This window comes from Rhinolophus hipposideros (assembly GCF_964194185.1).
Source record: "Rhinolophus hipposideros genome assembly, chromosome: 21".
NCBI lineage: Eukaryota > Metazoa > Chordata > Mammalia > Chiroptera > Rhinolophidae > Rhinolophus > Rhinolophus hipposideros.
The window spans coordinates 42,881,683-42,909,379 of record NC_138067.1 but is presented as its reverse complement, the minus strand read 5'-3'; the positions used below and the strand labels follow the sequence as shown (position 1 = coordinate 42,909,379).

At 55.5% G+C, this 27,697-nt stretch overlaps 1 protein-coding gene across 1 annotated transcript; it reads left to right on the top strand.

Moving 5' to 3' along the window:
• Nucleotides 1–2,637: 2,637 nt before the first annotated feature.
• NAPA (NSF attachment protein alpha) lies at nt 2,638–27,658 on the top strand. The gene is made up of 11 exons (XM_081030794.1): nt 2,638–3,036; nt 13,805–13,884; nt 16,492–16,608; nt 21,598–21,644; nt 22,903–22,980; nt 23,212–23,267; nt 23,359–23,443; nt 24,259–24,363; nt 25,301–25,369; nt 25,808–25,858; nt 26,926–27,658. Exons 1-11 carry the CDS (start codon nt 2,939–2,941, stop codon nt 27,025–27,027), a joined length of 888 nt encoding a protein of 295 aa, XP_080886920.1. The 5' UTR covers nt 2,638–2,938; the 3' UTR covers nt 27,028–27,658.
• The last annotated feature ends 39 nt before the right edge of the window (nt 27,659–27,697 follow it).

Sequence of the window (27,697 nt, the reverse complement as noted above, 5' to 3'; positions counted from 1 at the left end):
TGAACTGAGCAGCTGCTATTTGACAAGTTCGCAGGCCATAGCACTATTGTTTGGGTCCCTAAATAACAAGTTAAGCTCGATGACTCCAGACATGAAAGACTGGCTTAAAAGGGTTGGGTGGTATATTAGTTATTTATTGCCACATAGTAAATTACCCTAAAATTGAACAGCTTCAAACAAACAGAAGCTTTTAATAGTGTTGCTTAGACGGACACAGAACTGAAACTGCTTGTGGTAATCCAGACTCGCCCCCATCTTATCTGTGGTCAGAATACAGTGAAAACCACAAATGGGTGGTCCAGGAGAGTCTGAATGTGAGAAGAAAGTTGGGTGAGGGTTTCTTGTGCCTTCTCCCCCTCAGCCGAACCCCACCCCACCCCACTCCCCCCAGATAACAGCATTTTCTCAATCAGTGGTTCCCTGATTGTCTGCATCCTAATTATTTGGGAGTGGGTTCTGTAAAAAAAAGTGCAGATTCCTGTATCCTGCTACATGATTTCAGTATTGGAATCATTGGAGGTCAGGCCCTAGAATTTGAATTTTTTTCTAAAAAAGCTTTCTTAGAATAGTTTTTAGATTTACAGAAAAATTGGGAAATCGTACAGAAGATTCCCATATACCCCACACCCAGTTTCCCTTATTATTAACATCTTACATTAGTATGGTACATTTGTTACAATACATTATTATTAACTAACGTTCATATTTTATTCAGTTTCCTTAGTTTTTACTTCATATCCTTCTTCTGTTCCAGGATCCCACTCAGGGCACCACATTATATTTAGTAGTCATGCCTTATTAGGTTTCTCGTGGCTGTGACAGTTTCTCAGACTTTCCTTGTTTTTGATGACAGTTTAGAGGAGTCCTGGTCAGGTGTTTTAGAAAATGTGCCTCAATTGGGATTTGTTTGATATTTTTTCCATGATTAGACTGGGAAGAAGACCATGGAGGAGAAATGCCATTTTCATCACTTATCACTTTTGATGTTAACCTCAATAACCAGGCTGACAATGTTTGTCAGTCTTCCCCACTGTAAGTTTAGTCCCCTCCTTTTCCCATACTGTATTCTGTGAAAGTGTCTGTGCTCAGTCCACACTTAAGGAGTAAAGAGTTATGCCCAACCTTCCTGAGGGCCGAGTACCTACATAAATTATTTGGAATTCTTCTGCATGGGATATTTGTCAATTCTTCCCCCCATTTATTCATTTATATCAACATGGGCTCATGGTCCAGCTTTGGCCATTGGGAACTCTTTCAGTTGGCTCCTGTGTCTCTTTGACATACCCCAGTGTGTGTGTGTGTGTGTGTGTTTCTGTGTGGGGGACTTCCTTTCTGGCACTACAAGATGTTCCAGTCCTAGAAGCAGCCATTTTCCAAGGAGCCTTGGTTCCTTTTATTGAAGAATGGTATTATCGACATCAGAAACGTCCAAACTTGTAGAGAATTTTTATGATTTTTTTAAAGCCAAACTGATCATAATTGCCAGGAAGCAAAATCTCAACAAATTGATAAAATGCTCCGGAGAATGGCAGTTTTGCAGCTTATTTTAAACATTAGAATCAAAGGAGGAGACATAAAGAGGTTACATGAAATCCATTGGTGGTATATTTAGGGGGCGGGACAAAGCAAAAGGAGGGGAAATCTCTGGGATTGGATAAAAAGTAAAACAGACACATACTTCTTTTACATTGGTGGGTGCAGGATAGTTAACATTTACAACATATAGAGATTGTATTCCAGGAACAAGATAACAATTAGGGGTTCTGTGGTCTCCCACCCTGGTGTGGTGGTCGTGCCTTGAAGGGTCTGGAATAGATTAGTCTGACATTTCAAAGGTACGTTATTTTAGATGCAAAAAGGCAACAGACAGGCTCAAAATAAAGATTGACCTTTGTCAAGGAAGCTGCAGGCCCAAGATGTGACTACCTACCCATGACCCGCTTTGGGTTAATATTTTTTATGTTCAGACCCATGTGGTTACTATGTGGTTACTTTCAGCCTCTGAGTTTGTAGGGCCAGCCATGCCGGCCTCCCCTGAGCTTGTCAGGTTTAGTACGTGGGCCCTTTTTCATCCACAGTATTAAAAATAAGACCTGAGCACTAGGTGTGCTGGAACCTGGTGTGTGTTTTTTAAAACAACTGTAATAAATTTTTTTTCATTTACAGTTGACTGGAACCTGATTCTTTAATACACTCCAGCTTTTTTTTTTTTTTTTTTCAATGAAACCAGAGTTCGAGAACCTCTGTTCTCAGTTTAGTTTCCCCTGCTCTGAAGTACTTCGCTGGCCTTTCCAAACCAGTTTCAGCATGGATCAGCAGAGGGCGCAAGAAAAAGCAGGAGTTTCCTTTTCCCAGTGGAGGAGAAGGAGGGGAGATAAGGAACAGAGGCGGGGACTACACTGCGCTAGTGAGCTGTCAAACGTCGGCGTGGATGGGGCGTGTCCCCCGACACAGTCTGGGAGCTGTCACGTGAGGGTCAGCGGTCAGCTGACTAGGGTCCAAGTTCCGTAGGGAGGGACGGCCAGAGTAGGAGGCTGCTGATTGGTGGAGGAGAATCCAGAAAGCTAGCACCTCGGGGCGGGTCTTGGACGGTGGGGACTGCGATTGGCTTATGCGGAATTACGTGAGCTATCGTACGGAGCAACAGGAAGGCAGATGGATGCGCAGGCGTTGAAGCATCAGGTCGCCGATTGGAGGCTGTGAGTCACCGGCGGCGAGCAGGCGGCTGGCAGGGGTGTGGCCGGCGGGGCGCGCACCGCCCTACGAGGCCGCTGATTGGTCAGAGATAATCACATGGTTCCGGGCCACAGGAGGCGCGCGCCGGTGCGACGTCAACACAGCCCACTAAGCTCCCCCGACCTGCGTGCGGCAGCCCGGCCCCGGCGGAGTCCTGCGCGGGCCTGGGTCGGGCAGTTTGCTGTCTACCTTTGCGTCCGCTATGGACACCTCTGGGAAGGAAGCGGAGGCGATGGCGCTGCTGGCCGAGGCCGAGCGCAAAGTGAAAAACTCGCAGTCTTTCTTCTCGGGCCTCTTTGGGTAAGGACCGCACCGAGGGTCGGCCGTGACCTAGGCTGTGGGGAGGAGGGAGTCTTGGCCTGAAGCGGCTGGGTAGGGGCCGAGGGCTCGCGCCTAGAGGACGGAGGGGGTTCCGGGGTGAGATGCCATTATCTAAGGCCGCAGGGCGGACACGGGCTGAGGCAACACGGTTTGAGGAGCGAGAGCCTCAGATGGCGGAAGCGTCCTGGTCCGAGAACAGCGGGCAGGGGAGCAAGGCTGAAGGGCCGGGGGATGTGGTCCGAGACCGCGAAGGGGGCCGGCCCGAGGGGGTGGAGGGAGCCTCGTGCGGCTCTCGGAGACTCTGTCTGAAGAGCCCCGGCCTGGCAGGGTCGCCCCTGCGGCCGAGGCTACCTGACCGAGTCACGACCTTCCCAGCGCCTGTGGCGGTGCATTCTCGTGAACTCGGGCTGGTGGGGGTCAGGGCTCAGGTGTGCGGCCGTGAGGTGCCCGGGGCGGGTGTGACCGCGGCTAAAGGTGACTCGTGTCGGGGGACCTTGCGCCGCTGTGGGCTCTGAGCACAGGAGTCCTGGGTGATGGAGTTGGCGCGGGCAGCTCGAGGCTCAGAGGCTGCAGACAGACGTGGGGGGGATGAGTGGTACGGGCTCGGCTTAGGACACGCGGGGACAGAACGGAGGGACCGGGAAGGTGAGGAGACCACAGGGGGCTGCAGGCGGCGCTGTGGCCCCTGAGTGATGATGGGGGGACAGCACGCGAAGGGCGCTGCGTCTGCAACGTGGCGGGCATCGCACGTGAAATTCGGGTTAGCTCATAAAAGGAGCTCTGAGGACCATTGTCAGAGGATGCTTCGTGGCTTCCGAGTGTCAGCAGCTGGCGTTTGAAGTGTGGCGCTGTCACTTCAGGAGCTTGGGTGGTTTCCCTGTTACAGGGGGTGCCTAGGAAAACTTCCTTCAGAAGTCTGCCACTAGTATTGAATAAGAACGCAGGAAAAGTGCGCGCATCGAGCCTGGCACGGGGAGACTGAAAGTGTCAGCTCTCGGCGGTGTGACTTCCAGGAGGGAAGCAGGTTTGGAACCCGTTTGGGGCTGTGGGGATCCAGGCGGGAGCCTGAGGGGGGGGGGGTCTGGGAGGGCGTAGAGGAAGGAGAGGCCGGGTGTGATGAGGGGAGAGCGGCGGGAACGGCGCTCTCGTCCCGGGACCTCGCAGGGTAGGGGGCGGGCGCCAGGCTCTGGGAGGAAGAAGAAGAAGGCAGCCAGGGAGGACTGGAGGGTGTGATGCCCCGGGGACTGAGCACTGCACAGGGACAGTGGGTTTGTAGGGTGAGGAAGAACTGCGGTGGAGGTGGGGAGAGGCTGGGGACAGCGAGGCAGAGATGGGAAGAGTCTGCCCAGAGGAAGGCCTGGGGACGGGCCGAGCTGTTAGGAGAGCAGAAGAAATGACCGGAGGGCCCATCGTTATTTGAAGTTGGATAATGTTTAACAAGAGAACCTGAATACCTTGGCTGACAGTTGCCTGCTGTGGAGAAACCTCCGGGGCAGACAGATTGTATTATGGATTAGGTGAGAAATGTTTCGTTGTAGAGGCTGAGAGCTGAGAGCGGGTGTGTTTCTTCTTCTTTCAGGAGGGGAGGAGGTCACATGCCGTGTTTTGGGGTGGGGTCAAGAGCTCAGTTTCTGGCCAGTAGTTTTCCTGGTGGCTGTTGGTGTCCGGTTCCTTTGGACTGAGGATCTGTACTGTTGTTGGGCTGTGCTGGGAGGGAGCAGCTAAGTCCATCCCTGAGACACTCCACCTGGTTGGGAAGGCACATGAGGGGGAGCAGAGTTTGCCAGCCCAAAACATGCCTCTTTGGGATATTGATTATTTTAGGCTGGTTAATTTTAAGGAATAGCAGACGTGGGAAAACCAAGTAGAAATTACCCTTTGTAAAGGATAGTTATATTTGTAAGGGTCTCCCTCAGTGTACCCGGCCTGCCTTCGCTATCTAGTGCAGAGGGTAGGGACTGAAACCTGCGTAACAGTCTTACCCTTGGTTACTGTGCTTTTCCTGGTCACCTCCCTTAACTGACTGTCCACCCCCAACATCTTTTGTCTTTAACTGAAAGTAGTATTAACGGTGGCTTCTGTCGTTTTGGCAAGTTACTCCCTGTGCCTGGGTCCCTCCCATGTATACAGGAGGTATACGTTATTAAACTTTCATTTGTTTTTTTCTCTCCTGCTAATCCGCCTTATGTCAGTTTGATTATTAGACCAGCCAGAAGAGCCACGAGAGGTAGAGGAAAAATTTTCCTCACTTGGCAAACACTAGTAAAGCCAAATTGTCAGCCGTAACTAAGGGCTGGATTGCATGAAGTTCCTGAGCTGAGAGGAAGCTGCGTGAACTGGAGAAAAGCTTGTGGAGAGGAGTGAGCTGGGGGAGTGGGGACCTGGGGGGTGTGCTAGGCTGAGGTAGTTGTACGAGCAAAGATGTATGAGGGGAGGTTCTGCCCGGAATAAGACGGAATGATGGGGAACCGAGATCCAAAAGGACCAGGGAAGGCTCCCCAGAGGAGAGGGCTCCATCTGGGAGGATGAACAGGAATTCTGCGGGTACCCTCTGGTGGGGGAGCACTGCTCCAGGCTGAGGGGACAGCTTGAGGAAGGCCCAGATGTGTGAGGTTTAGTACAGGGAGTTCCGTGTTACCACGTGAAGTTAGAACGGGCAGAAGTGGGAGGTGCAGCTTAACAAGGACGAGGCCAGTGGAGGGGGGGGGGCTGCTTTCCAGAATGGGCTTGGCTGGAGCTGCTGGAGAGCATTGAGGATTTTAAGGGGGGGTCTGTCTTAGTCTGTTCGGGCTGCTACAACAAAATACCATAACAAGGGTGCTTACGACAACAGAAGTTTATTTGTCATAGTTCTGGAGGCTGGGAAGTCCAAGGTCATGGTACCAGTAGATTTAGCGTCTGGGGAGGGCCTGCTTCCTCCTAGACAGCGTCTTTGCACTGTGTCTTCGCGTGGTGGCCTCTCTGTTATCAAGGCACAAATCCCAATCGGGAGGGCTCTGCCCTCATGACCTAATCACCCCCAAAAGGCCCCGCCTGCTAATACCATTACCTTGGAGGTTAGGATTTCAACACATGAATTTGTGGGGGGACACGAACATTCATTCTGTAGTAGGGTCAGACCTGTAGGACTCCCGTTTGCCTCTTAGGAAGGACTGCAGCAGCTGGTGTGGGGCGAGGTGGGGTGAGGAAGATAAGACAGTGACAGAAATAATAGCAGGTAATGTTTGTGAAGTGCTCCCTCGGACTCTGAGTCACGCCTGGCTCAGGCGCTTTACCTGGAGGTGGACAAATGCTGACTTAGAGAAGCTGAGCTCGTTGCTTAGGCCCCCAGTAAGTGAGATCCAAGCCTGTTTGATCCCAGAGCCCTCTGGCCGTCACACTACCCCACTAGCTTCTCCCTGAGGCTCCGTTTGCTCTGGGCACTAAGGATGTTGGCAAGCAGGTGTCACAGGGAGCTCCCTCCCTCTAACTCCTCCTACCTCCCCACCCACGTGGCAGTTTCCTCCAAACATTTAAAGAAAGAGCAGGTGTATTCACTGCAGCCTCTTCCAGCTCCAGCAGCAGTTGAGGTGGCACCGAGGGGAGTGAGCAAAGCCAGAGCGGAGGGCAGGGGTGCCCGTGGGAGACCCCGCCTGACCACCCTGCCTGACTGCAGCTGTCTGTCTGAGGGCTGGGAGTGTAGCCAGAGGTGCGCTCTGGCCTCTGGAGCTGGGTGCCTGTGTTCCGCATTTCACAAACCACCTTTCTCCGGTGGCTTCAAGAAGCGGGTGTTGGGGCTCAGCGTCCCTCGTGCTTCTCCTTCCCCTTTCAGGAGCCCCAGCAATGTCAACATCCCCAATGGAGAGGCCTCTGCTCATGTGGAAAGGGCCGAGGAGAGTAGCCCCAGCTGGATCTGGTGCAGCCCTATCCTTGAATGTTAAGACCTTCCTCGCTTGTCAGACGCTAGGGGGCTTTGGTGCACCAGCCTGCAACCAGCCAGTGAGATCACAGCTCCCCTGTCCCTTCCCTTCTGCTCCCTCCTCCCCCAACTCCCCAGCCAGCGCCCAGACACCTGGGGAGGGGGCTGCCCAGACTTCTCCTCTGGAAGCAAAATGGGAGATCTCCTGAGTAAAGCACAATGAAACTGCAGGAAAGGAGAGGGGAGAGGCAGCTGGGGTGCACTTTTTCTTCCTTCCTGCTCTGTCTCCCTGGATGTAGATGGGTCTAGACTTCGGTGCTGTACCCCTGGGGATTGTACAGAGCCTAGGGGCGCTTCTGCTCCCTGGCGCTTTCCTTCTCCCTCACATCCCCCCTGACTCCCTCTCCCCAGTCTACAACAAAAACTTCTTTCCACCTGGACAGGAACGCGTATTGGAAGTTTCTTCATCTATGAAATGAAAATCAAAGTAATAGCTCCTTTATAGGGTTGTTCTAAGAAATAAATGGGATTATGCATGTACAGCAGTGAGAACAGTGTCTGGCCCTGGTAAGTGCTTATTAAGTGCTTACTATTATTATTAGGTACACTTATTGGAAGTGACTGGAGAAATAGCAATGACACGGTGTTGTGTCTACCGTGTTTCCCCGAAAATAAGACTTAGCCGGACCATCAGCTTAATGCGACTTTTGGAGCAAAATTTCATATAAGACCAGGTCTAATATAATATAATATAATATCCGGTCTTATATTAATTTTTGCTCCAAAAGACGCGTTAGAGCTGATTGTCCGGCTAGGTCTTATTTTCAGGGAAACACGGTACAAACAGCATGTCCCTAAAGATCAGATGTTGAAGTCAGTCCTGTTTGAACCGCCTGTAGGCATAAGCAGTCCCAGGAGCCCTAGAGGCCCGCTTTCCTGAGGCAAGACTAGCTGCCAGGGTCGGGGTGGGTGTCCCCCATACAGGACCGCCTGGGACCCTAGCTGAGCCTGGTGTGGGAACGACAGCTTCCAGCTTTGCTTCCAGACCGCCTCCACCCACAGAGCACTCAGAAACCCCTGGCACCAGTTCCAGTGGGCACCGAGGCGGTTCACAGTGCCCTGCGAGCTGCCAAGACCCACCACTGAAAACTTGGCTTTCCTTGTCTAGTCTCCGAGCAGAGTCTTTCCTGGGGGGACCCAAGGTTTCTGGGTAATTTGGCCATCATTTTGCTGCAGTCCGAGGGTTTTGCCTTTCTTCCTGGATGGGACTGCTGCCTGGTCAGACAGAGGCCCCTGTTTGGGATGAAACTACTGGGAGACACGGGTCTTGAAGAAACATCTTTCAAGAAAAGGAAACATTCGGGTCTTTGGCTGGGATGAAGTAATCCTATTGGGGTGCAGAGGGCCTCGGTATAGGCCCTGTGGCAAGTGTGTCCCTGGCCTTTGCACTCAGTCAGGAGGGCGATAGCCTGTGGTGACTGTGGTGACGGGTGAGGCCCAGGGCTCTGTGGAAACCAGACGAGGGTGGCACTTAGCTAATCTGGGGGTGGGGGCAGGAAGCCCACGCGGAGATGTTGAAGTTGGTAAGCTTTTCTAGAATTTCCTCTCTGCGCGCCTAGTAAGGGCAATGGTCTTGTGTGCTAAGCGCCTGCTGCTACCTCAGGCTTCCAGCTGCTCTGCCACGTGTGGAGTCTTATCCCCAGGTGCAGATGAGGAAACCGAGGCTGGTGAGCCATGAGCCGGCTCGGGAATGCAGGCCTGTGTGTCTACAGCCTGCGATTTTGCCACTGCCCCCAGCAACTCGAGAAATCCCGCTGCCAGGTGGCTGGCAGCCTTCGGAGTGTATTTCTCCTCCTTCGTCTAAGAGCAACTGTTGGAGCGCCTGCCCCGTGCTGCGCGGTGTGCTAAGGTTATTTCTCATGCTCACCAAGACTCCTCCCAGGTCGGGTTCATTGTTTCCATTTGACAAAGAAGCTGAGGCTCAGGGACTGCTAGGCCAAGGTCACGCACTTAGCAAAGTGCTGAGCGGATTACAGCCCAGGTCTCCGGGCCCGCAGGTCCAGTCTCTGTCTGCCCACTACCCGTACAGGCATGTGAGAGTGTCCTGTGGCAGCTTCAGAGCTGGGCCGGTAGTGTGCAAAGCTTTGTTCTTTTGTCCGCGCTGGGGCCTGTGTGTGCACTGTGGGGCCCAGGCCCTGCCAGGCTCTGCAGAGCTGGGGTGCAGTGAGTGCCCAGCGTTTGCAGGTGATGTGGGAGGAGATGCTGGAGGCATCACCCTGCAACTCGAACAGTTCATCACAGTCAGCGGGGGAGCCAGGCTGTTGGCCGACTGCTCCCCGTGCCGGCTGGACCTTTATGTTCTCGAATGTTCCTTCTGCCTGCAGCACGTGTGGTAGGCCAGGGCTCAGTATGGGGAGGCTGCTCAGCCAGGCTCCTGCAGAGAGCAGTCTACTTGCCAGATGAGGGAAACCCGAGCGGCGCTGGCTGGTTAATCTGCTGGAGAGGTGAGAGCAGGCAGGGACCTTGTCTGCTTGTTTTCCAGAAGACTCTTAGACTTGGGGAAGGAAGCCTCCCAGATCACTGGGTGAGGCAGAGGGAAGGGCAAGACTGGATCCCCAGGACCAAGTCACCTTTCACGCCCTGCACTTCCTGACAGCTTCCTCCTTTGTAAAGCAGGAGGGCTCGTAAATACCTTTGTAAGTACCTTTGTAAGTCCCCGAAGGCTTATTGTGAGGAACTGTGTGCCCCTTCAGCCAGAGTGCCTGGCAGGCCTCCTTAGCCATTCTAGAGAGTAACACGGCTGCGTAGTGATAGGAGAAGGCAAGGGCTGGGCAGGAGCGTGGTCCCTTTCTTCCCGCCCAGGGCCTTACGTGTCAGGAGAGGGCTGAGGGCTGGTGGCTATGGCACCACTGAGGGCCAGGAGAGCCAGGGAGTGTCCAGGATCCAAAATGGGATTTGCTCCATATGCCCTGCCTTCTGAAGTCCTTAGGAAACTGCAGGAGGGGTGGGTGGCCTGTTGGTGGGAGCCAGGAAGTGCCCAGGGTTGGAAGAAGGAGGGAGGGAAGCTGGGACTCTGCCCTGCACACCCTCCCTGGCCAGGATCCCACCAGGCCGGCTGTGCGTTCCTGGCACTGCCCGCTCCTCTCCATATGGCAGTCGCTGGAGGTTGGTGGCTGCGCCTGGGAGACCTGAGACTGCTTCCTCCGCCTTGGGAGGGGGGAGAAAGCAGAGCTGAGCCGGTAATTATAGTCAGCCCTGCTCCAGGCCGGCCCAAACCAGTTCCCTCTATTCCAGGCATGGCTCAGAGCCGTGGGATGGAAGAGCCAAGCAGAGGCAGCTTGGGGGAGGTCCGTGGGGGAGGGACAGTCAGCTGTCGCGTGTGTTGCTCCTCGGGTTCTTCAGAAGAGGCAGGCCCAGCTAGCTTTTCTGGATCTTGTGCTAGGAGAAGAGGGAGAAGACCTGGTTTCTCCCCCTCCGTGAGTTTGCAGTTTTTGTCGTGGAGGCCACACTTAGATGAGTGACATGAGCTGACCTGACTGGGGAGAGAAATCCTGTAGTAAACCGGGCAGATGTACTGTGTGGGGAGACAGCTTGATAGAGCAGTGGAGCTGGGAACTTCTTCCTTCTGCTCACTTTCCTGCCAGAAACCCTCCTGTTGCATTAGAATAGGGCCTAAGCCTTTCTTTTGGCCTCCGCGCAGCATGGGGGTCCCCCGCTTGCCTCTCCAGCCTCATTCCCTACCAGTCCCTGCACCACAGCCGTCCTGGCCCACTTCCCTTCCTTGAACTGGCCGAGCTTGTTTTTGTCTCAGGGCCTTTGCACATGCTGTGACTGCCGTGTTGCATGCTCTGCTCTCTATTCGTGGCTGGCTCCTTCGTCATCGCTGGGACTAGGCTCAAATCGCACATCCCTGACTTGCCCATTCAGAGAAGCCCTTCCTCCCCAAGTCCCTCTAGTGCTTCATCACTCGGACATTGTTTTGCTGATTTCCTGTTTACGGAGGACCAGGTCCTTCTTTGTTTACTGCTATTATGTCCAGTGCCTGGCACAGCACAAATGCTCAGATCTTTGTTCCCCGGATGAATAAATGGCTCTGTGAACAGCGTCGCCAGAGATCCCCCTGTCTGCCCCGTGGAAAGGACCAGGACCCGACTGTTGGAAGCAAAGAGCAGGCAGGCCTAGGGGCCTGAGCACGTGGTGATCCCTCTGGCTTTTCCACCCCGCTGAGAATCACGCACCCAGTGCAGGGCTGGCCCAGCTTAGTCTGGGATCGTAGAATTTCAGCCCAGCGGCTGACAGGCTTTGTGTTGTGTGTCCACTCTGTCCCACCGAGCTGAAACAAACCAGCAGGTGCAGGCGCTGCTCAGTGTTGGTCACTCGGCTTTGGACCTCTCAGTGGGACGGGTCACTTCTGCTCGTCCAGGAGCCCGAGCTTTTTCAGAGAATGTCTGGGTCTGGATAGGATTTAATTGCACCCACAAAGAAGGGAAGGGTGTGCTGGAGGGTCCATGGGGTGGGCAGACCTGTGATTTCGGTCTGTGAAGTCGTTTGTCTCCTTGAAGAGAGCATTCCAGAGAAGGTTGGGATGTGTGTGGTCGGGGTGCAGCCTGGTCCTAGCTTCTGAAATTTCTTCTGCCAGAAGCTTGTGAAAGTACCTCACCTCTCCAAGGCCAGGAGTGGGCCCTGAGGTCCTCCAAACAGGGCCTTCAGGCCCAAGGTGTGTGGGGCCAGCTGGGGTGAGGTCTGGGGGTGAGTGTGGGAAGAACACATTGCTCAGGGCCACTTCCTGGGGACAGCTGAGGGGCAAAGGGCAGTATCACTGCAGTCCCAGAAGGCGGAGGGGAGACTTTCATCTAAAGAAGAACCTTACCTGCTGCAATTTGGGTTCAGGAGGCCAGGATTCCGTTCCCAGCCGACTTACCTCACCTGACCTGGGCCAGGCCACTGGTGGGTCTAAGTCAGCTTTTCCCTTCCCAAACTCTCCTGATCCTCTTAATCACTGGGGCCAGTGTTAAAAATCCCGATTCTAGGCCCCACCCACCCACACCTACTGAGTGGTCTCTCCAGGGGGGTGACCGTGGGCTCTGGTGTGACTACTGTTATAGCCCCTCAGTGATTCAGGAGACGGGGCAAGGCAGACCGATGGCACTAGCCGTGCAGTGAAGGCGTGCTCTGAACACAGCTCCCAGAGTCACCAGCTGCGGCTGGTGTGGCGTTTCCAGGGCCAGTTGGCACGGGTGAGGGGTACAACGGTGAAGGTGATTCGTGTGGCTTTGAAGTAGAAAACACCCCCTTTCTCAGGGATCACGTCATAGACTGTGTAGACGCCTGACCACTGCACTATACACATGAAGCTGAAGTAGGATAATACTGAATGTCAACTATAACTAAATATATAGGTATATGTAGTCACGGATGTGGAGGGCAGCATAGGGAAGATAGGCGATGGTATTGTAACAGCTATAAAGTTGTCAGAGGGGTAACAGCTTGGAAGGCAGGTTGTCACTTTATGAGGGGTTTAAATGTGTCTTACGTTGCTGTGTCCACCTGAAACTAATTTTAAAAATGGGGGAAAAAAACAGAAAAAGAAAATACCCCCTTTCTCTTCTTTCAACACAAAACACTAGTTGATGTCAGTAAAGAAAGAATCTGAACTCCATTCAGGGGACTCCTGTGTGTATGCGTTTTATTCTTCTGGGTTTGTGGGTTTGAACAGTTACAGAGGCCACAGAGCTCATGGGCTAAGCTTGGTTGGGTTATTGGAGGTGTAAGGGCTTATGGGTGAGATACTAATGAAGGGTCCCTCAATTCAGAGAGAGGTTTAAATGCACTGCTTAGAGGGCGAGAAGGCAGGGTAAAGCTGCCCAAACACTGTCCCAAGCACTGTGGCACTGTGTTCTTCATTAAAGCAAAAATCCTTATCTATATTTCCCAGGCCCCTACTATTGCACAGTAAGTTTCTGGGGGTTGTTTTGCTTTAAATATTGCTGTGCTAAATATTCCTGTAGCTATCTGATTAGTTTCTGAGGGTAAATTGCTGGAAATGTAATTCATTGCTGCACCAGAGGACCCAATATAAATCCTAATATATATACATAGGCATATATATACGTATTATATATTTCTTGAATAAGTAAAATATGCAGGTGATTAAAAAATTTCAGACAGTGCAAACAAGGGGTGTCAGTCTGTCTCTCACCCCTGATCCCCAGTTCTACAGCCCCCACCCACCTTAGGGAAAAATGCTGCAACTAGTTTTTTGTGTATTTTTCCAGAAATATTCTATGTTTACATAAATAGGTATGTTTCCTTTCTTCCCCTCTTTTTTTGTTTTAACACAAATGGGAACTTTCGTACTTCTCTGTGTGTCTGTATTGTAATATATGCCCAGTCCTAAATTGGTAATGACACATTTGGAGGGTTGAGAGGTCTTCTCTGAACAACTGCAGTGTGCAGGGCACAGGATTAAGGCTTTGGGGAAGGGACGAGGCGTCCAGAGCTGGGCTCTTCCCCCACAATGCTTTGCAGTCTCTTGGGGAAAGGCACTTGTAGGGAGCCTGGGAGCAGCCCTGGCAGGAAGTGGAAGTGGCTGTCAAAGACAGGGCTCTGGGGAGGTCCAAGGCCACCCCAGAGGGAGGGCCAGGGTGCCTTTGGGGGGGGGGGTGCCACCGATTCTCTCTCTTGAGAGCCCAGAGTAGAGTCCTGGGCTACAGCTGGAGTCGGGAAGCTAGCTTCACTGCAGTCATGGGCGTGGGCTCAGGGGCACGTTGCCACTGTCTCTGCCTGCTTTTTGTCTTTGATACCAGACTAGATTTCCTTATCCTTTTTTCTTTTTCCTTTTTTCCCCAGAGGCTCATCCAAAATAGAGGAAGCATGCGAAATCTACGCCAGAGCAGCAAACATGTTCAAAATGGCCAAAAACTGGAGTGGTAGGTGATCTCTGCCAGAGCGCCTCTGCCCCTTTCTCCTCGTTCCCCTCAGCTTCCAGTCCCCAAGGCCTGGCTGGGAGGTTAGGTTAGCCTTGCAGCTCCTTCTCTTTTTCTGCCTTCTCTAGCGTCACAAACCCATCAGCCTGCCTTCTGGTCCTGGGTGGGGCCCACTGGGTTGTTTTACACCTGGCATCACAGGGCTTTGAAGAGAGGACTTACAGGATGAGGACAGACAGGTTATTGAGACCAGGTAGACCCATGTGGATTGATGAGCTCTTTGAAGGGTTTCTCCTTACAATCAGAACTTCAGGTTCCCTGGAAACTGCTCCCTACTGCTTCCACCAGAGTCTGAATTCTGGGCTGGGGGAACATTCAGGTGGTTCCAGTGGTAATATTAATCACAGTTACCATTCACTGCGCCCTGTGCAAAGCACCAACCATGCACTATTTAATCGAATCGTCCTGGCAACCCTGCAAGCGTCAGTACTATTCATTGATTTCCCCATTTAATAGATTCGGAAACTGAGGGTTGGCTCAGCCTCTTACCCGAGGTGCCACAACGATAAGTGACAGAACAGAATTCAGAAACCAGAGCTCTGACTCCAGAGCCTGATGTTTAACCTGCCCCTATGTTGCTTCATGACCTTTGGAGCCAGAGTGACGGGTTTGTGCCACAGCTTAGACTGGCCACGTGACCCTGGGGAAGGTACTTGGCCTCTCCCCATCTGTTTCCTTGCCAGTCCCACAGGGACAGTCGTAGTCCTGACCCCGAAGGGCCGTAGTGTGGATTCACGGAGATCAGACATCACCACGAGGGCAGTCATGACTGTCCTCGGTGGCAGCACGGTGTCATATAATGCCCGAAGGGCCTCCAGCTGGAAGAGGTCACCCACTAACCATGTCAGTGGGCGGAGTGTCATCCGAGTCATGGCCCTTCTGAGTTGGCCCTGAGTTGTGGTCGGGCTCCCCAAGGCTGGGCCTTGGTTGGCACCCATGGAAGAGAGGCGGGGCGGGGGGTGGGGCTCCTTGAGGTCAGAGAGGCGGGAGCCCCGTGGGGAGCTGCCTGAGGGCCTGGAGGAGAGTGTTGAAAAGTCAGCTCATTGAGCCCACGGCGGGCTGATTTCATAATATAACTTCAAGTGTCAGCAAAACTGGATCAGGGAAATCAAGCGAAGACAGTCTGGAACCCCGAGAGGAACTTTCTGACCAGAAAGGAGATGAAAGCTGGGCAGGGCTGAGGAGGCAGCGTTGGAGGCACAGGGTAAATCGGTAACGTCGTGTCTGAGCCTTTCGAGCGCGCAGACTATTCTGAGCACAAAGCCAGATGCTCTGTGCATTTGTGTGCTCCGCAGCTTAGAAAGTGCTTTTAAAGGTGGAGGATTTACTTGTCTGTCACATGGATATTGCTTTCCCCCTAAGTTTGTAAACCTCTTTCCCCAACTATTCAAACAAAAGTCCTAGGCCCTTGTAAAAAAAAAATTTTTTTCCTTGGTGATAGGACCTTTTCCGGAAATTTTGCACCGAGGTTTGGAGGCCTTAAAAATAATAAATCGTATATACCGTGTTTCCCCCAAAATAAGTCCAGGTCTTCTATGAATTTTTGCTCCAAAAGATGCATTAGGGCTTATGTTCAGGGGATGTCATCCTGAAAAATCATGCTAGGGCTTATTTTCCGGGTAGGACTTATTTTCGGGGAAACACGGTAGTGAAACCCTGGGCAGCTTAGTCTGTGCTGCTGCTCTAAAGTTGCAGGATGGAGCCCTCTTGTCTTCTTCCAGCTCAGGAATTCTGGGATTTGGACTCCACTGGAGGAGAATATAGGGAAGTGGTCTCAGCACGGGGCTGGAGGTGGCAGCGGAGATCCCAGTTAGCACAGTCCCCCCCCCCACCCCCGGGAGACAAGAGACCCCACTGTCTTCTGCAGTTGAGGAGACGAGACACGTGACTAGAAGGGCTTAGGACCCATGGAAGTGATAGTGCAGTTGAGCACAGGACAGACTGGGCTTCAGGTGTTGTCCCCACTGCCCTCTGCCCCTGGGCACTTGTCCCCATGGACTCAAGTTCTTGGTGTCCACATCCTGTTTCCCTTTCTGGCCGTGAAGCTCCTGGAGCGAGCAGACACCCCCCTCACCCCAATGTGCCTCACAATCAGTGTAGTGCTTTGCACACATAACCTGCAGTGACTCTGCATGTGGGACTAGAACACGGACAGAGGCAGAGGAGTCAGGGGAGTTGGACAGGAAGAGCTGGGAGTCATGGGGGAAAGAAACCGGACTGGGAAAGGGGGAGTCAGTGGGAGATGCTACAGAGTTGCATCTCAATTGCCCCTCTTCCCCGACACCTCCTCCCCACTGCACCCCACGATTCAGCCTGCACTCTGCCTGCAAGCGGTGGTTCCCAGCCCTGTGGTTCAAGGATCCCTGGGGACACCGCCAGGGTCCGGTGGCCTGAGGCCTAGGCCACAACCTCTGCTCACTCAGGCCCGTCTCTTCCTCCCTTGGGGACTCTCCGTATTCTGGAGCGCTCGCCCACCTCTCAGGACAGTGTCTGTGTGGCTTACAAGGCGTGGGGCCCTACTCAAGCCAGGATCACTCTTTTCTGTTCCAGGTGCCGGAAACGCTTTCTGCCAGGCAGCCCAGCTGCACCTGCAGCTCCAGAACAAGCACGACGCGGCCACCTGCTTTGTGGATGCCGGCAACGCGTTCAAGAAAGCCGACCCCCAAGGTGAGGGCCTGTGGGCCACTGGGGCTGGCTGCCCAGAGCACCAGCGAGCACTCTCCAGAGAAGTGCTCAGGTTCCCTTAGGGCTCTGGTGTTCTCCAGTGGCCAACACGTGGTAGGCTGGCAGGAGGCTCTCACGCTTTCTTTTCAGAATTGGCTCCCTTCCGGTTGGCATTTGCATCACGCTCCAAGCCTCCGCCTCCCCCCTTCTACTTGTGTGTGCAGCTGATCGTTCCCCTCCTGAAGCCTGGGAGCATTTGGGAGTGGGAGTTACATTTCAGACCCATTGCATGCCAAGGGGAGAGGAAAATCTGTTCTGTTGTCAGAATTAACACGCAGAGGGGGGTGGGAGGGCTTCTAACACCAGCCAGGTAGGAGTCGCTGCCGAAAAGGGAGAGGAAGTTACCCTGACCTGGCTTCCTCCCAGCCCCTCCCCACCACCACCACCAGGGGAACACAGCCTGAGAGAACAAGTTTCTTCAAATGAGAGCGTGCTGGGGACAGGAGCCCTGTTTAGGGCTAACTCATCCTGAGAAAACCGTTTTGTCCCACTGGGCTCATCTGGAAATGGAAGCACAGCCCAGTGGGTACCAGACTTTCAATTTCATGGAGCTGGAATTTTTATTTACTTTTTTGATCTTGGTGCCAGGCATAGGTTGGTAACTTGACATTGCGGCAAGCAAAGGCTTTTTTTAATGACCACCTATTGTCACTCTCCTCTCTTATGAGAATGGGGAAGACATGAAATTTTTTTTTTTAAGATGCATGATCTTGGAATAAAATCCTATCCTTCCCAAGAGGGGACAGTTGGCAGCAGTGCTCAGAGGTCTCTGCGAGGTTCACACACCAACACTGGGAGATTGCTGGCGGGTCCATTATCACGATTGGGGACACTGAGTTCCCAGAATTTGATCTCTATGTAGACCAAGTAGCTTTTCTCTGTCCCCAGACTTGACTGGTTGCCCCTCTGCCACTGGGTGTCTCACAGATGTTGACCTAAGTGGTCACGTGGTGGGCTTAGGCCCAGCAGTTCCCGAGGGGAGGCCTTGTGACTGGGTGGGCCATTGTCACTCCCTGCACAAAGCTGAGTGCTGGGCCATGTGGGGGACGTGGTGATGATCCAGGCAACCCTGGGTTTGTTTACGGCTTGAATCACCCAGGGAAGTCTGTGTGTCCCCCACCGAGGCCCTCCCTTGTCCAGCCTTCCTCCTGCTCCCTGGGGAACTGGTTGACCTAGAGATGCCATCCTAGCATCTGTGATCTCAGCTGCTGCTCCAGAGTGACTGGAAGAACTTGTTTCTAGGGTGAGAGCTGAGTGCAGGCTGCGTGACATGCGCACAGCACCAGTTGCTCTTTAAACGACCCCAGTGCTTCCCATGGACAGGCCCCACCTGGCACTGTGATGTCATGTCCTTCCTGGCTTTGGATCGGAGTTTTCTCAGCCTTCTGCAAGGGTCAGCAGGGTGGATCTTGTGTGGCCTGGGGCCTGGCCTTAGGAAGCACCGGGGATTGCAGAGGTGTCCCAGGCCAGTGGGAGAGCAGCAGTAGTTAGATGTGGTGACAGTCCCCTCGTGGGGCACAGAGGCCAGCTTGGTTTCTCCAGGGGTCAGCTAGCACGGTTCTCTGCCCTGGGAGCTGAGGCTGGAGGGGATGGATTTGGGGTGGGGGGAAATTTACGGGGGAACAAGGGGGGCAGTGGAGCAGAGGAGAGCCTGATTTGGGCAGAGCTGAGAGCGGGTTCCTTGGCTGGAGCCCAAATAAGGTGCCTGGTACTGAGCAAGGAGGGGCATTGGAGCGGCATCCCCGCACCACTGGCTCCTCGCTGCCAACCCCGGCACAGCTCCGAGTTGGGGACCATTCCAGCCCAGGGTCAGGAAGAGGCCACATTTGCATCTGGGTGACAGGTCCTCCGGGAGCAGCCTGCTCTCCTGTGACCTCGGGCAGGTCGCTTAATCTGTTGGATCTTCATTTCCTGGTCTGGTAACACAGAGACCACATGTGAGATAAGGGGCAGACATGCCCACGGTGGCACCTGGCATGTGATAAACATACAGTGAGGGCCAGCTCCCGGCTGCCATCCAGTGGGGGCCGGGCCTGGGCTCAGAGCCTCCGCCCCTTGGCGCATGCCTCGTGAAACAGCTGGAGGGCCGATTTGGAAGCCGGCCCAGTTTCCCCACGCAGGTGGCCAGCTCCCTGCGGCTCTGCTGCTCACTTCACCTGCCTCAAAGGCCTCTCGTGTGTCAGCACTTCCTGCAGGAGCTGTGGAGGGAGGGCTTTGCCCTCCAGAGGCAGCTGGTGCCACGCCTGTACCTCAGGCCTGCCAGGGCCGGCCAGGGTGGAAGGAAAGGATTTCGTTCCTGTCATCGCTCTCTCCCTCTGTGGAGTCTGCCCTCAGTGTGGGCCAGGGGTGGCCTGTTGCTGCCGTGGTGGCTGGGGGGTGGGGGTGGGAGTGATGCCCAGGGCTGTCAGTGGTTCCCCAGTTTCCCAGCCACTGTCCGCCGTTCTGGGCAGTCAGCCCAGGAAGGCCTCTTACCCTGCCTACCTTGTGGCTGGGTCCAGGGGTTCGTACGTGCCTGTGCACCCAGTGCAGGGAGCTGGCCAGGCCCCCACTTGCCCTCCCCCCATGTTTTTCTCCCCACTGCCATTTATTGGATGCCTACTGTGTACCAACCCCACAGCATCTTCCTTTAATCCACTTCACTTCCTGTGGGTTCTGCGATTTGCCTGTTTTGCAAGGAGACTGGCCAGGTCCGGGTGTGATGAGAAAGAGACTGCAGCAGCAGGATGGGAGGGGGGTGGGAGGCAGCTGGAGTCCAGGGTGCGCATTGAGGGCCCTGGTTTACAGACTCCCTGTCTCCCTAAGCCAGCACCTTCCCCTTTCTGGGCCTCAGCCCCCCTCCCCCCGTCCTGGCCTGGATCATTCCCAGCATCCCTTTCCAGCTCCAGCTTTCTGTGTGTGGATAGGGAGACGGGAGGAGTGAGTTTTGCTCTGCTTATCCAGGGGTGCGCTGACCGCTCATCCCGGGGGTCCTCGTGACCATGTAAGCCAGTTGTAGCCAGGCTTGTCCACTAGCACTCTTGCTGGGGTGTCGGCTGGTGGCCTGCTGCTTTCAGGGACAGCTGTCCCGGAGGGAAGGGCAGGCATGAAGGGGACTTAACCCTGTGAATCCGTGTTCCTGCCCAGGGGGTAAGCCTTCCTCCCACCCTGACACTGCAGGGCCACCTTACTGACATCACTCCAATGCCTGCAGACCCTGGGTGGCAGCTGCAGGGGAACCTGTCCTGCCAGGCGAACTCCAGCCTCTCCCTTTCCCAGCTGCGAGGCTCACTGGGAGCAACCTTGCCACCTCGGCCTGCAGGTGCCCTGTGGGACACTCCGGGTGGTCCAGGAGAGGGTGTGGGTGAGTTGCAGGGTCCTGCTGGTCACCACGTCCTGGGGTGCAGGATGGAGCAGGGGTGGGATGAGCAGAGCCCGCTCACTGCGACCTAGCTGCCCTACTCCTTATCGGCCTCATCATAGTGTTGCAACCACGTGGCAGCCAGCTGCCAGCTCGTCCGTTACTTCCAGAAATGCTGTTAGAGTGTCTGTGTGTGTGTGTGTAACTCACACGGACTGTAAGTTTTGTTGTGTTCTCTCCCTGTCCTCCTCTGTCCCCTTTTGCCTCCCTTTCCTCTTCCCCACTGCCTCAGGCTTCTAGCTGTCAACCTCAGAACTTGGACTGAGTGGTGTACATTCTCTGAATCTATTTGGGGTTCCCAGAGGCCTTTCAGAATTGGACAAAACCTCCAGACCCCCTCATCCCCAGAATAGTACTCACAGACACACACATTTTGCATGTAAATTGGGGGAGGGGGCTTGTGGACTCTCTGGAAGCCAAGCCCAGCACTAAGAGCCTCTGTTTAGAAGTCTCCCTGGATAGTGAGACCATAAGCCCTTTGAGAGCAGGTGCCAGACCTTACACGTCTTTGCAGCATCTTGGCCCCGTGGGCCCGGCTGACTGGAGACCCTGGTGGCAGACCAGGAGCCTTTCGAATGCGCTGGACTGCAGGATGAACTTGCAGCCTCGGCCCAGCTCAGATCCCTGTCCGTGGTCTGTCCAGGCTCTCTGTCCTTCCCCTTCAAACACCCCCCGCACCCTTTCCTACTGAGATGTGTTTAAAAAAAAAAAAAAAAGAAACCTCCCAAGAGCTCATCTCTGTCAGCTAGAAAATGCCTCCCACTCATGCTTCTCACTCTCCTCCAAATAACTTGTCAAAAGAAAAACGCTATTCCCAAATTTAAAATCTTGCAAGAGATAGTACAACAAAGGTAGCCCAATTCTTCCTCTCCAGTGCCAGCCCGGTGTGTCTGTTTCATTGGTGAAACTTGTGGTTTGAGGAACTGGTGGGTATCAGTGCCGGGTTAAGGAGGGCACAGAGGGTGCTGCTGAGTACTGAAATGGGGGCAAGAGAATGGTGGTGCCTCAGAGTCATGGCTTCCAGTCCCCTCCTGCCATAGATGGAGGCCAGACAGGTGCAGGTGACATGGTTCATTCAGGGTCCTGCAGTGAAAGGGTGGCAGCCCAGGCGGGACCTGGGTATTTCTCAGGTGTCAGGCTTAGGCCCTCTGGCCCCACCTTTCCTGGCAGCTCTGTCCTTGAGGGTAGGGCCTTGGAAGATGTGACTCAAAACCCCTGTGGGAGTCTGGCCATCAGCCTGACCCGGCACCCGCTGTGTTCTGTCCCTGGGGTTACTGGGAAGGTGGTGGCATTGTGGCAGCTTGAGGGAGAGGGCAGCCACGGTGTACCCAGCATGTCAGTCTGCAGAATAAATGAGTCAGACCACGTTTCCTGGGCTTCACCATCCCCCCCAGTCCTGAGAGAGCTCAGGAGCGTAACCCTGGCAACTCTAAGCAGATTGATCTCGCCATAGGCCGCCTGCATCCTCCTCTCCCAGCTTCTGCTGAAATGACTTCAGTTTCTCACTCCTCCCCGCCTCCTATTTCTCTCCCCAGAGGCCATTAACTGTTTGATGAGAGCAATCGAGATCTACACAGACATGGTAAGTCACTGTGTGCTGGCCCACCTTCAGGGGAACCAAGAACAGGCTGGGAGGGGCGTGGGGCCAGGGGGTAGGCACCTGGCTGGGCTGGCTCCTGGCGGCAGCTCCAGCACAGCAGAGGCCCCTTCCTAGGTCCTGCCTCCAGCCTCCTCCCCACAGGCCGTCATTGCAGACCTTGGCAGTTACTGGGGAGGGGTGTGCTTTTCCCTTTCCCAGCCTTCCCCGCCAGTATCTATTTGATTACCAGCTCGTGGCAGGGCAGGGGGTTTGGTGGCCATGTCCAGAGTGGGCTCAGCTCCTGCCCCCCCCAGGGAGCATCCCCATGGACAGAAGAGGCTCAGAGAGGTGGCTGCCGGCCAGAGGCCAGAGAGCCGGGGCTAAAGCGGGGCCAGGTTCCTGTGGACTCCACTTCTCGCCTCTCACACTCCACCTCTGTCTTGCCAGTGCCCTCCCCTAGGCAGCAACAGGTCCTGCCCCCTGCCAGGTCAGGCCGTGGGGACCTGTGGTATGACAGTGACAGCAGCTGCCTTTTAGTGACCCAGACACTCAGCGGAGTGGTTTCGTCCTCCTACAACAGCCCTGTGAGGTGGGCACTGTTGGCCCGTTTGTCAGTCAGGAGAGGGGGCCAAACAAGCGACGTGACTGATGTTAGGGACGCAGCCTGCAGACAGGAGTCGCTGAGACCCACAGCGAGGCCTGGCTGAGGCCAGGGCCTGGCCCTTTCTTGCCGCCCTCAGCATGGGGGTGGCCATGAACTCACCCCCGTGTGCAGAGCAGCAGGCCAGGCTCTTGGACCTCAACAGACTGCAGGCAGGTAGAGGGTGCTCAGCCTCTCTGGGAGCTGGAGGCCTCAGAGCGGGGGAGGCTGCCCGTTGGGCAGTGGGGACACTCGTGCCCTTAGCCCCAGTTTCTCCAAGGCTTTTACCAGGTGACCCTGGGCTGGTCCGTCGGCAGCCTCTCCAGGCCACTTGTCGAATGCTTCCTCGGGCCGGGGCCCCTGCCATGGACCTCTGCACACACTGTCTCTGGTGCCGCCCTGTCCACCTGTATGCCAGTGGACAGGATGGAAGTGGGGGCCCAAGGTCACCCAATCGGGGCAGCACTCAGACCTGGGCCTCTCACCCTGCAGCCTTACCCTAAGTCCTGTGCCCCCCACCCCTCGCTACCCGCTTCTGCACACCTGAGGGGGAGGGAGCCCCAGCTTCGGGGCTGGGGCGGGGCACTGATCACAGCCCGCCCCTTCCCATGTCCCACCCAGGGCCGATTCACGATCGCAGCCAAGCACCACATCTCCATCGCTGAGATCTACGAGACGGAGCTGGTGGACATTGAGAAGGTCAGTGGCAATCAGGCCCTGCCTGGCCGGCGTCGGCAGGGAGGGCTGCAGTGGCCAGTCCTCCGGGACTGGGGCTCCTCTCTGACATGTCCACTCAGGGGAGTCCTCTGGTGTCTGAGCACCAGGAAAGGGGCGTGGGGCACTGGCTCTGTCCCAGGCAGGTCTGGGCCTGCAGGTAACAAAGGCTGCATTGGTGCCACTTTGCCCTCCTCCCACCCCGTGTCTCCCCAGGCCATCGCCCACTACGAGCAGTCTGCAGACTACTACAAAAGCGAGGAGTCCAACAGGTACTCGGGACCCAGCCCGCTCCTGCCCACCCAGCCTCCGGGCGCTCGCAACCCCGCACCAACCTCCCTCTTCTCTCTCCGCCACACACAGCTCAGCCAACAAGTGTCTGCTGAAGGTGGCCAGTTACACTGCACAGCTGGAGCAGTATCAGAAGGCCATTGACATCTACGAGCAGGTGGGCGCAGTGGGGCTCCGAGCCCTGCGCTCTGCCCCCAGCGCCCCTTCCCTGTCCGTCATCCTTTCCATCGCCCCCTCCCTTTCTCTCCACTTCCCTCTGTCAGCCCCTCGCCCTCACCCTGTACTTGGCCTGGCTGCGTGCTTTTTCCACCCACGACCCCGCGCAGTGTCACCACCCTCTCCCTAGCTAGGCCCATCCCACAGTCCTCACAAGGAGTTTCCTGCGTGACCCCAGAGTGAGGCTGACTCCAAAGAACCAGCATCGAGGAGGGGACAGGAAGAACTGCCAAAGCCTGGGGTGGCGAGAGGCAGCTGAGGAGCCCACAGGAAGGGGGTCAGGGAACAGGGCCCCTCACCCATGATGGCAGGGAGGAAGCGTTTCATGTCTGTGCAGCTCCCCCTGCTCTGTGGGGAGGGCTGGGCGGGGCCGGGCTGTCCTGGTGGGATCCGCCCTGCCAGGAGAAAGGCAGGCAGCTGGCCTTGGAGGAGAGTGGGCGGGCACCGCCTCATGTTCCAGCAGCCTGCCACCCCTCCCCCCAGCGACGTGCCAGCCTCCTGTCAGGCCTGACAGCAGGGCCACCTCTTCCCCTCATCTCGCCTTGGGAGGCCCTGTGACAGCACCCACCTCCGCATCATGCCCGGGGCCTTGGTCACTCACGCACCAATTGCTGACTTCCCCGAGGCTGGTCCCTGGCCTCCCTGCCCCTGGGGTCCCTGCTAGCAAGGCTTCACCTGGAGAACAGTGTCATCTGTAAAGCTCCCAGCAGGCCTCCGCGTGCCTGGTAGTGACCTTGGCCCTTTGGCTTCCCCCAGGTGGGGACCAATGCCATGGACAGCCCCCTCCTCAAGTACAGCGCTAAGGACTACTTCTTCAAGGCGGCTCTCTGCCATTTCTGCATCGACATGCTCAACGCCAAGGTGAGTCCATCCAGAGCTGGCCCTACCTGCCAGTGACTGCCCCGGAAGCACTGGAACCATTGTCACCAGGACAAGTCCCCTCTCGAGCCCTTAGCAGGGTGAGCCCCTCACTCACATCTGGACCCTCATAATAGGCCTTGGGCTGCTTATTCTCATTGCTGCATTTCTGTCCCTGATGTCACATGCCTGGCCCCTTAGTGTTTGAGCTTCCAATTCCTGGCTCACGCGCTTGCCAGCTGTTCATGAGAGCATATTTTGAATCTTGACTGCACCCCATGAGGTCAGCACCACAGCCACACGTTTTACAGATGACACTGAGGCCGAGCCCAGAGTCCCTTGTTCAAGGCCAAATGGCTAGTAAACTACAGCCCAGATTCCAAGTCTTTATGACGCCCTGTCTCACAATTTGAACCATAGCCTATGTGCCCGCCCACCCATTTTCAGGGCCTCTTGGCAAGAGGGGTCAGTGCTGGGCGAGGGGCAGGAAATGGCCAGGCGGAGAAGCTGGATTTCCTGGGGTCTCTGTGGGTGTTTCCTCCCTTTCAAAATGGAGGTCACCATCATTTGACACTCCTTGGGTCTTCATGATGGTTAAATGTGAAAAGTGCCCAGCACCCGGCCTGGCATGTAAAAGGTACTCAGATGAGGCAGTTGTCATTTGCCCCCTACCCTGGGTGGGACAGGTGCAGCACTGTGCCCCTGTCTGGGAAGCCATTCCTTTACCATCTCCAGCTGTCTCTGCAGCCACGCGTGTGCTGAGCTCAGCTCCATGGAGGTGCCACCAGTCCCAGAGCCAGGTGACACTGGAGGCTGGGGCAGGAGCGCAGAGTTCACTCGGGGCCCAAGCCAGCCGCAGATCCCCTCGGTTGCCAGGCGTGAGGCTCCAACAGCCCCTCTTAGCCCCTTTTTATCTTCCTTCCACCCTCGTAACACTCAGCTTGCTGTCCAGAAGTACGAGGAGCTGTTCCCTGCTTTCTCTGATTCCCGAGAGTGCAAGCTGATGAAAGTGAGTGTTGGGGCCCCTTTCCCCGCCCTTTCCACCTGGGCTTGGAGGTGGGTGGCTGCGAGCCAGGGTGGGGACCCTGGAGGCGTGGATCCGGTTGGTGTGATCACCGAGGTTTATGTAGTGGTTCTCAAGGGTCTTCTGATTTTATTTTGTTTTCCTTCTTCTGCCATTTGAGTCTCCGTTTTCTAGATGAGACAAGACTCAAGCAGCAATGAGCTAGTAGGGGCTGAGCTGTGACACTCACACCACCCCCTTCTGTGTCCCTGAGCTTGCGAGTGATTTCTGACGTGGGCAGAATTAGAACACAGCCCTTTCCTTCCTCTCAGTATGGAAGTCCCCCCGATTTTCACCCACCCAGATGGTGTATGCGTCAATCTAATCCCAGCTAGGCCTCAGGCCAGCCAGGGCCCCTGACCCCTGCCTGCCATTTTCTTGCAGAAATTGATTGAGGCCCATGAGGAGCAGAACGTGGAGAGCTACACCGAGGCGGTGAGTGGCTGCCCTTCTCAGACATGTTCTCCTGTGAATTTCACCCTTTTTATCTGTGGCCCCGGCCCCTGGCCGTGAATTCCTTTCTCCAGTCCCCCCAGAATCCTCACAAGTAGTCACAGAGGCGTAGGCAGGGTTCTCCCCATTTTAGAGGTGATGGCTCTCAGGCCAAGAATGGTGAAGACACTCGTCTTTGACCCCTTGGGGGCAGGGCTGGGTTCAGACTCACATCTGTCTGCCCCTGAAGGCAGGGTCTGGCCACTTGGAGCCCCAGCCCCTGGTTGAGCAGCTGAGGGCACTTTGGAATTGACCTAGAGGAGCAGAGAGGGAGGAGAACGAATGGTGTCATCCTCTCTCCCCTCCCGGGGACAGGAGGGAAGAGGGGAGGGGGCCGGAGAGGCAGCATTGGGAGGTCCCGTCCTTCCAATAACAAATCCCCCAACATATCCACCCCCACAGTGATGTTTCTCCATTTCCTGACTTAACCTGCTGGAACTCAGTTGTGTCCAGCTCAGGTCCTGATCCGGTCCACTAGACTGCGTCTGTCAAGCGTGTCTCCCTGGACACCTGCCCCGTGGGAAGTGTGGGCACCTAAGTGATGACAGAGACCAGCTCCCTGTCATCCCTCCTGCCCCGGCCTGCAGGCCGGTTGCCAGGAAGCCCAGCCAGGGAGCCGTGGAGAAGTGGAGGGCACAGGGGCAGGGGTTCTCGCTGGCCTTTCTCTCCCCACGGCACTGCGGACAGGCTTTTGTCACATCTTCAGGCTTCAGTTTCTCCATCCATAAAACAAGGAAGCTGGATTCTTTTTTTAAAACTACAAAAATCTATTTTCCCCCTAAGGAAGCCTTATGCCAGGCTAGTTTTGGGAAGACCCAAAACGGAGCTGCTCTGCCTGGAGTCACCAGCAGCTTCCCCTTGCTCCTCCTCAGGGACCAAGGCTGGCAGGGACACATCTAGGGAATCTTGGGACCAGAGACCTTGGACTCCACGATCGCGGGCAGGGAGGGAGCCAGGGTCAGGTGGGACTGCCGCCTGTCACCATTGTCACCATTGCTGGTGTGCCACAGGTGAAGGAGTATGATTCCATCTCTCGGCTGGACCAGTGGCTGACCACCATGCTGCTTCGTGTCAAGAAGACGATCCAGGGTGATGAGGAGGACCTGCGCTAAGCCCTGCCCAGCCCCCTGGCACCTCTTCCTGCCCCTCTGCTCTCCCCGGTGGCCCCTCCAACGAAGAACAGTGTGAGCCCAGAGAGGTGGGCACGAGACCTTGGCTGCGGGACCTTCCCTCCCTTCCACCGGGAGTCTCGCAGGCCACAGAGCAGGCTCAGCACTGCTTCAGCGCCCTTGAGGCCGGGCCTGCTGGCCAGTCATCCTGTTCTCTCTGCACCCCCTGCCCCCTGCCCATTTATTTAAGCCCCAAAGGTGCCCTTCCCCTCCCCAAAACACAGACCTATTTGCTGTGGGTGCTGCCAGGAGGTGGGGATCAGCATCTGGCCCCCATCTCCGTACTGGCTGAGGTGTGAGGTGGTTTTCTGTCTCCCCACTTCTGTCCCCCAGCTGAGCTCTGAGCACATGCAGCCACCGAGATTTGCTCTTGCCGCTGGGAGTGGGCTCCTCCCCCGCTCCCAGGGCCAGGAGCTTCCTGCAGCCCAGACCTCCCAGGGACCTCCCAGGCCCTGGAGATCAGAGGGTCCTGCACTCAGCCCACATCTGCTCCTCCCTAGTGCTTTGAGGTTTTGGCAGTGGGAAGCTGCAGCTGGCCCAAAAAAAGGAAAATAAAAAACAACACTTGGCATGAGTCTCTTCGTCCTCACCTCTGCTACCCCCTTCCTTCGGG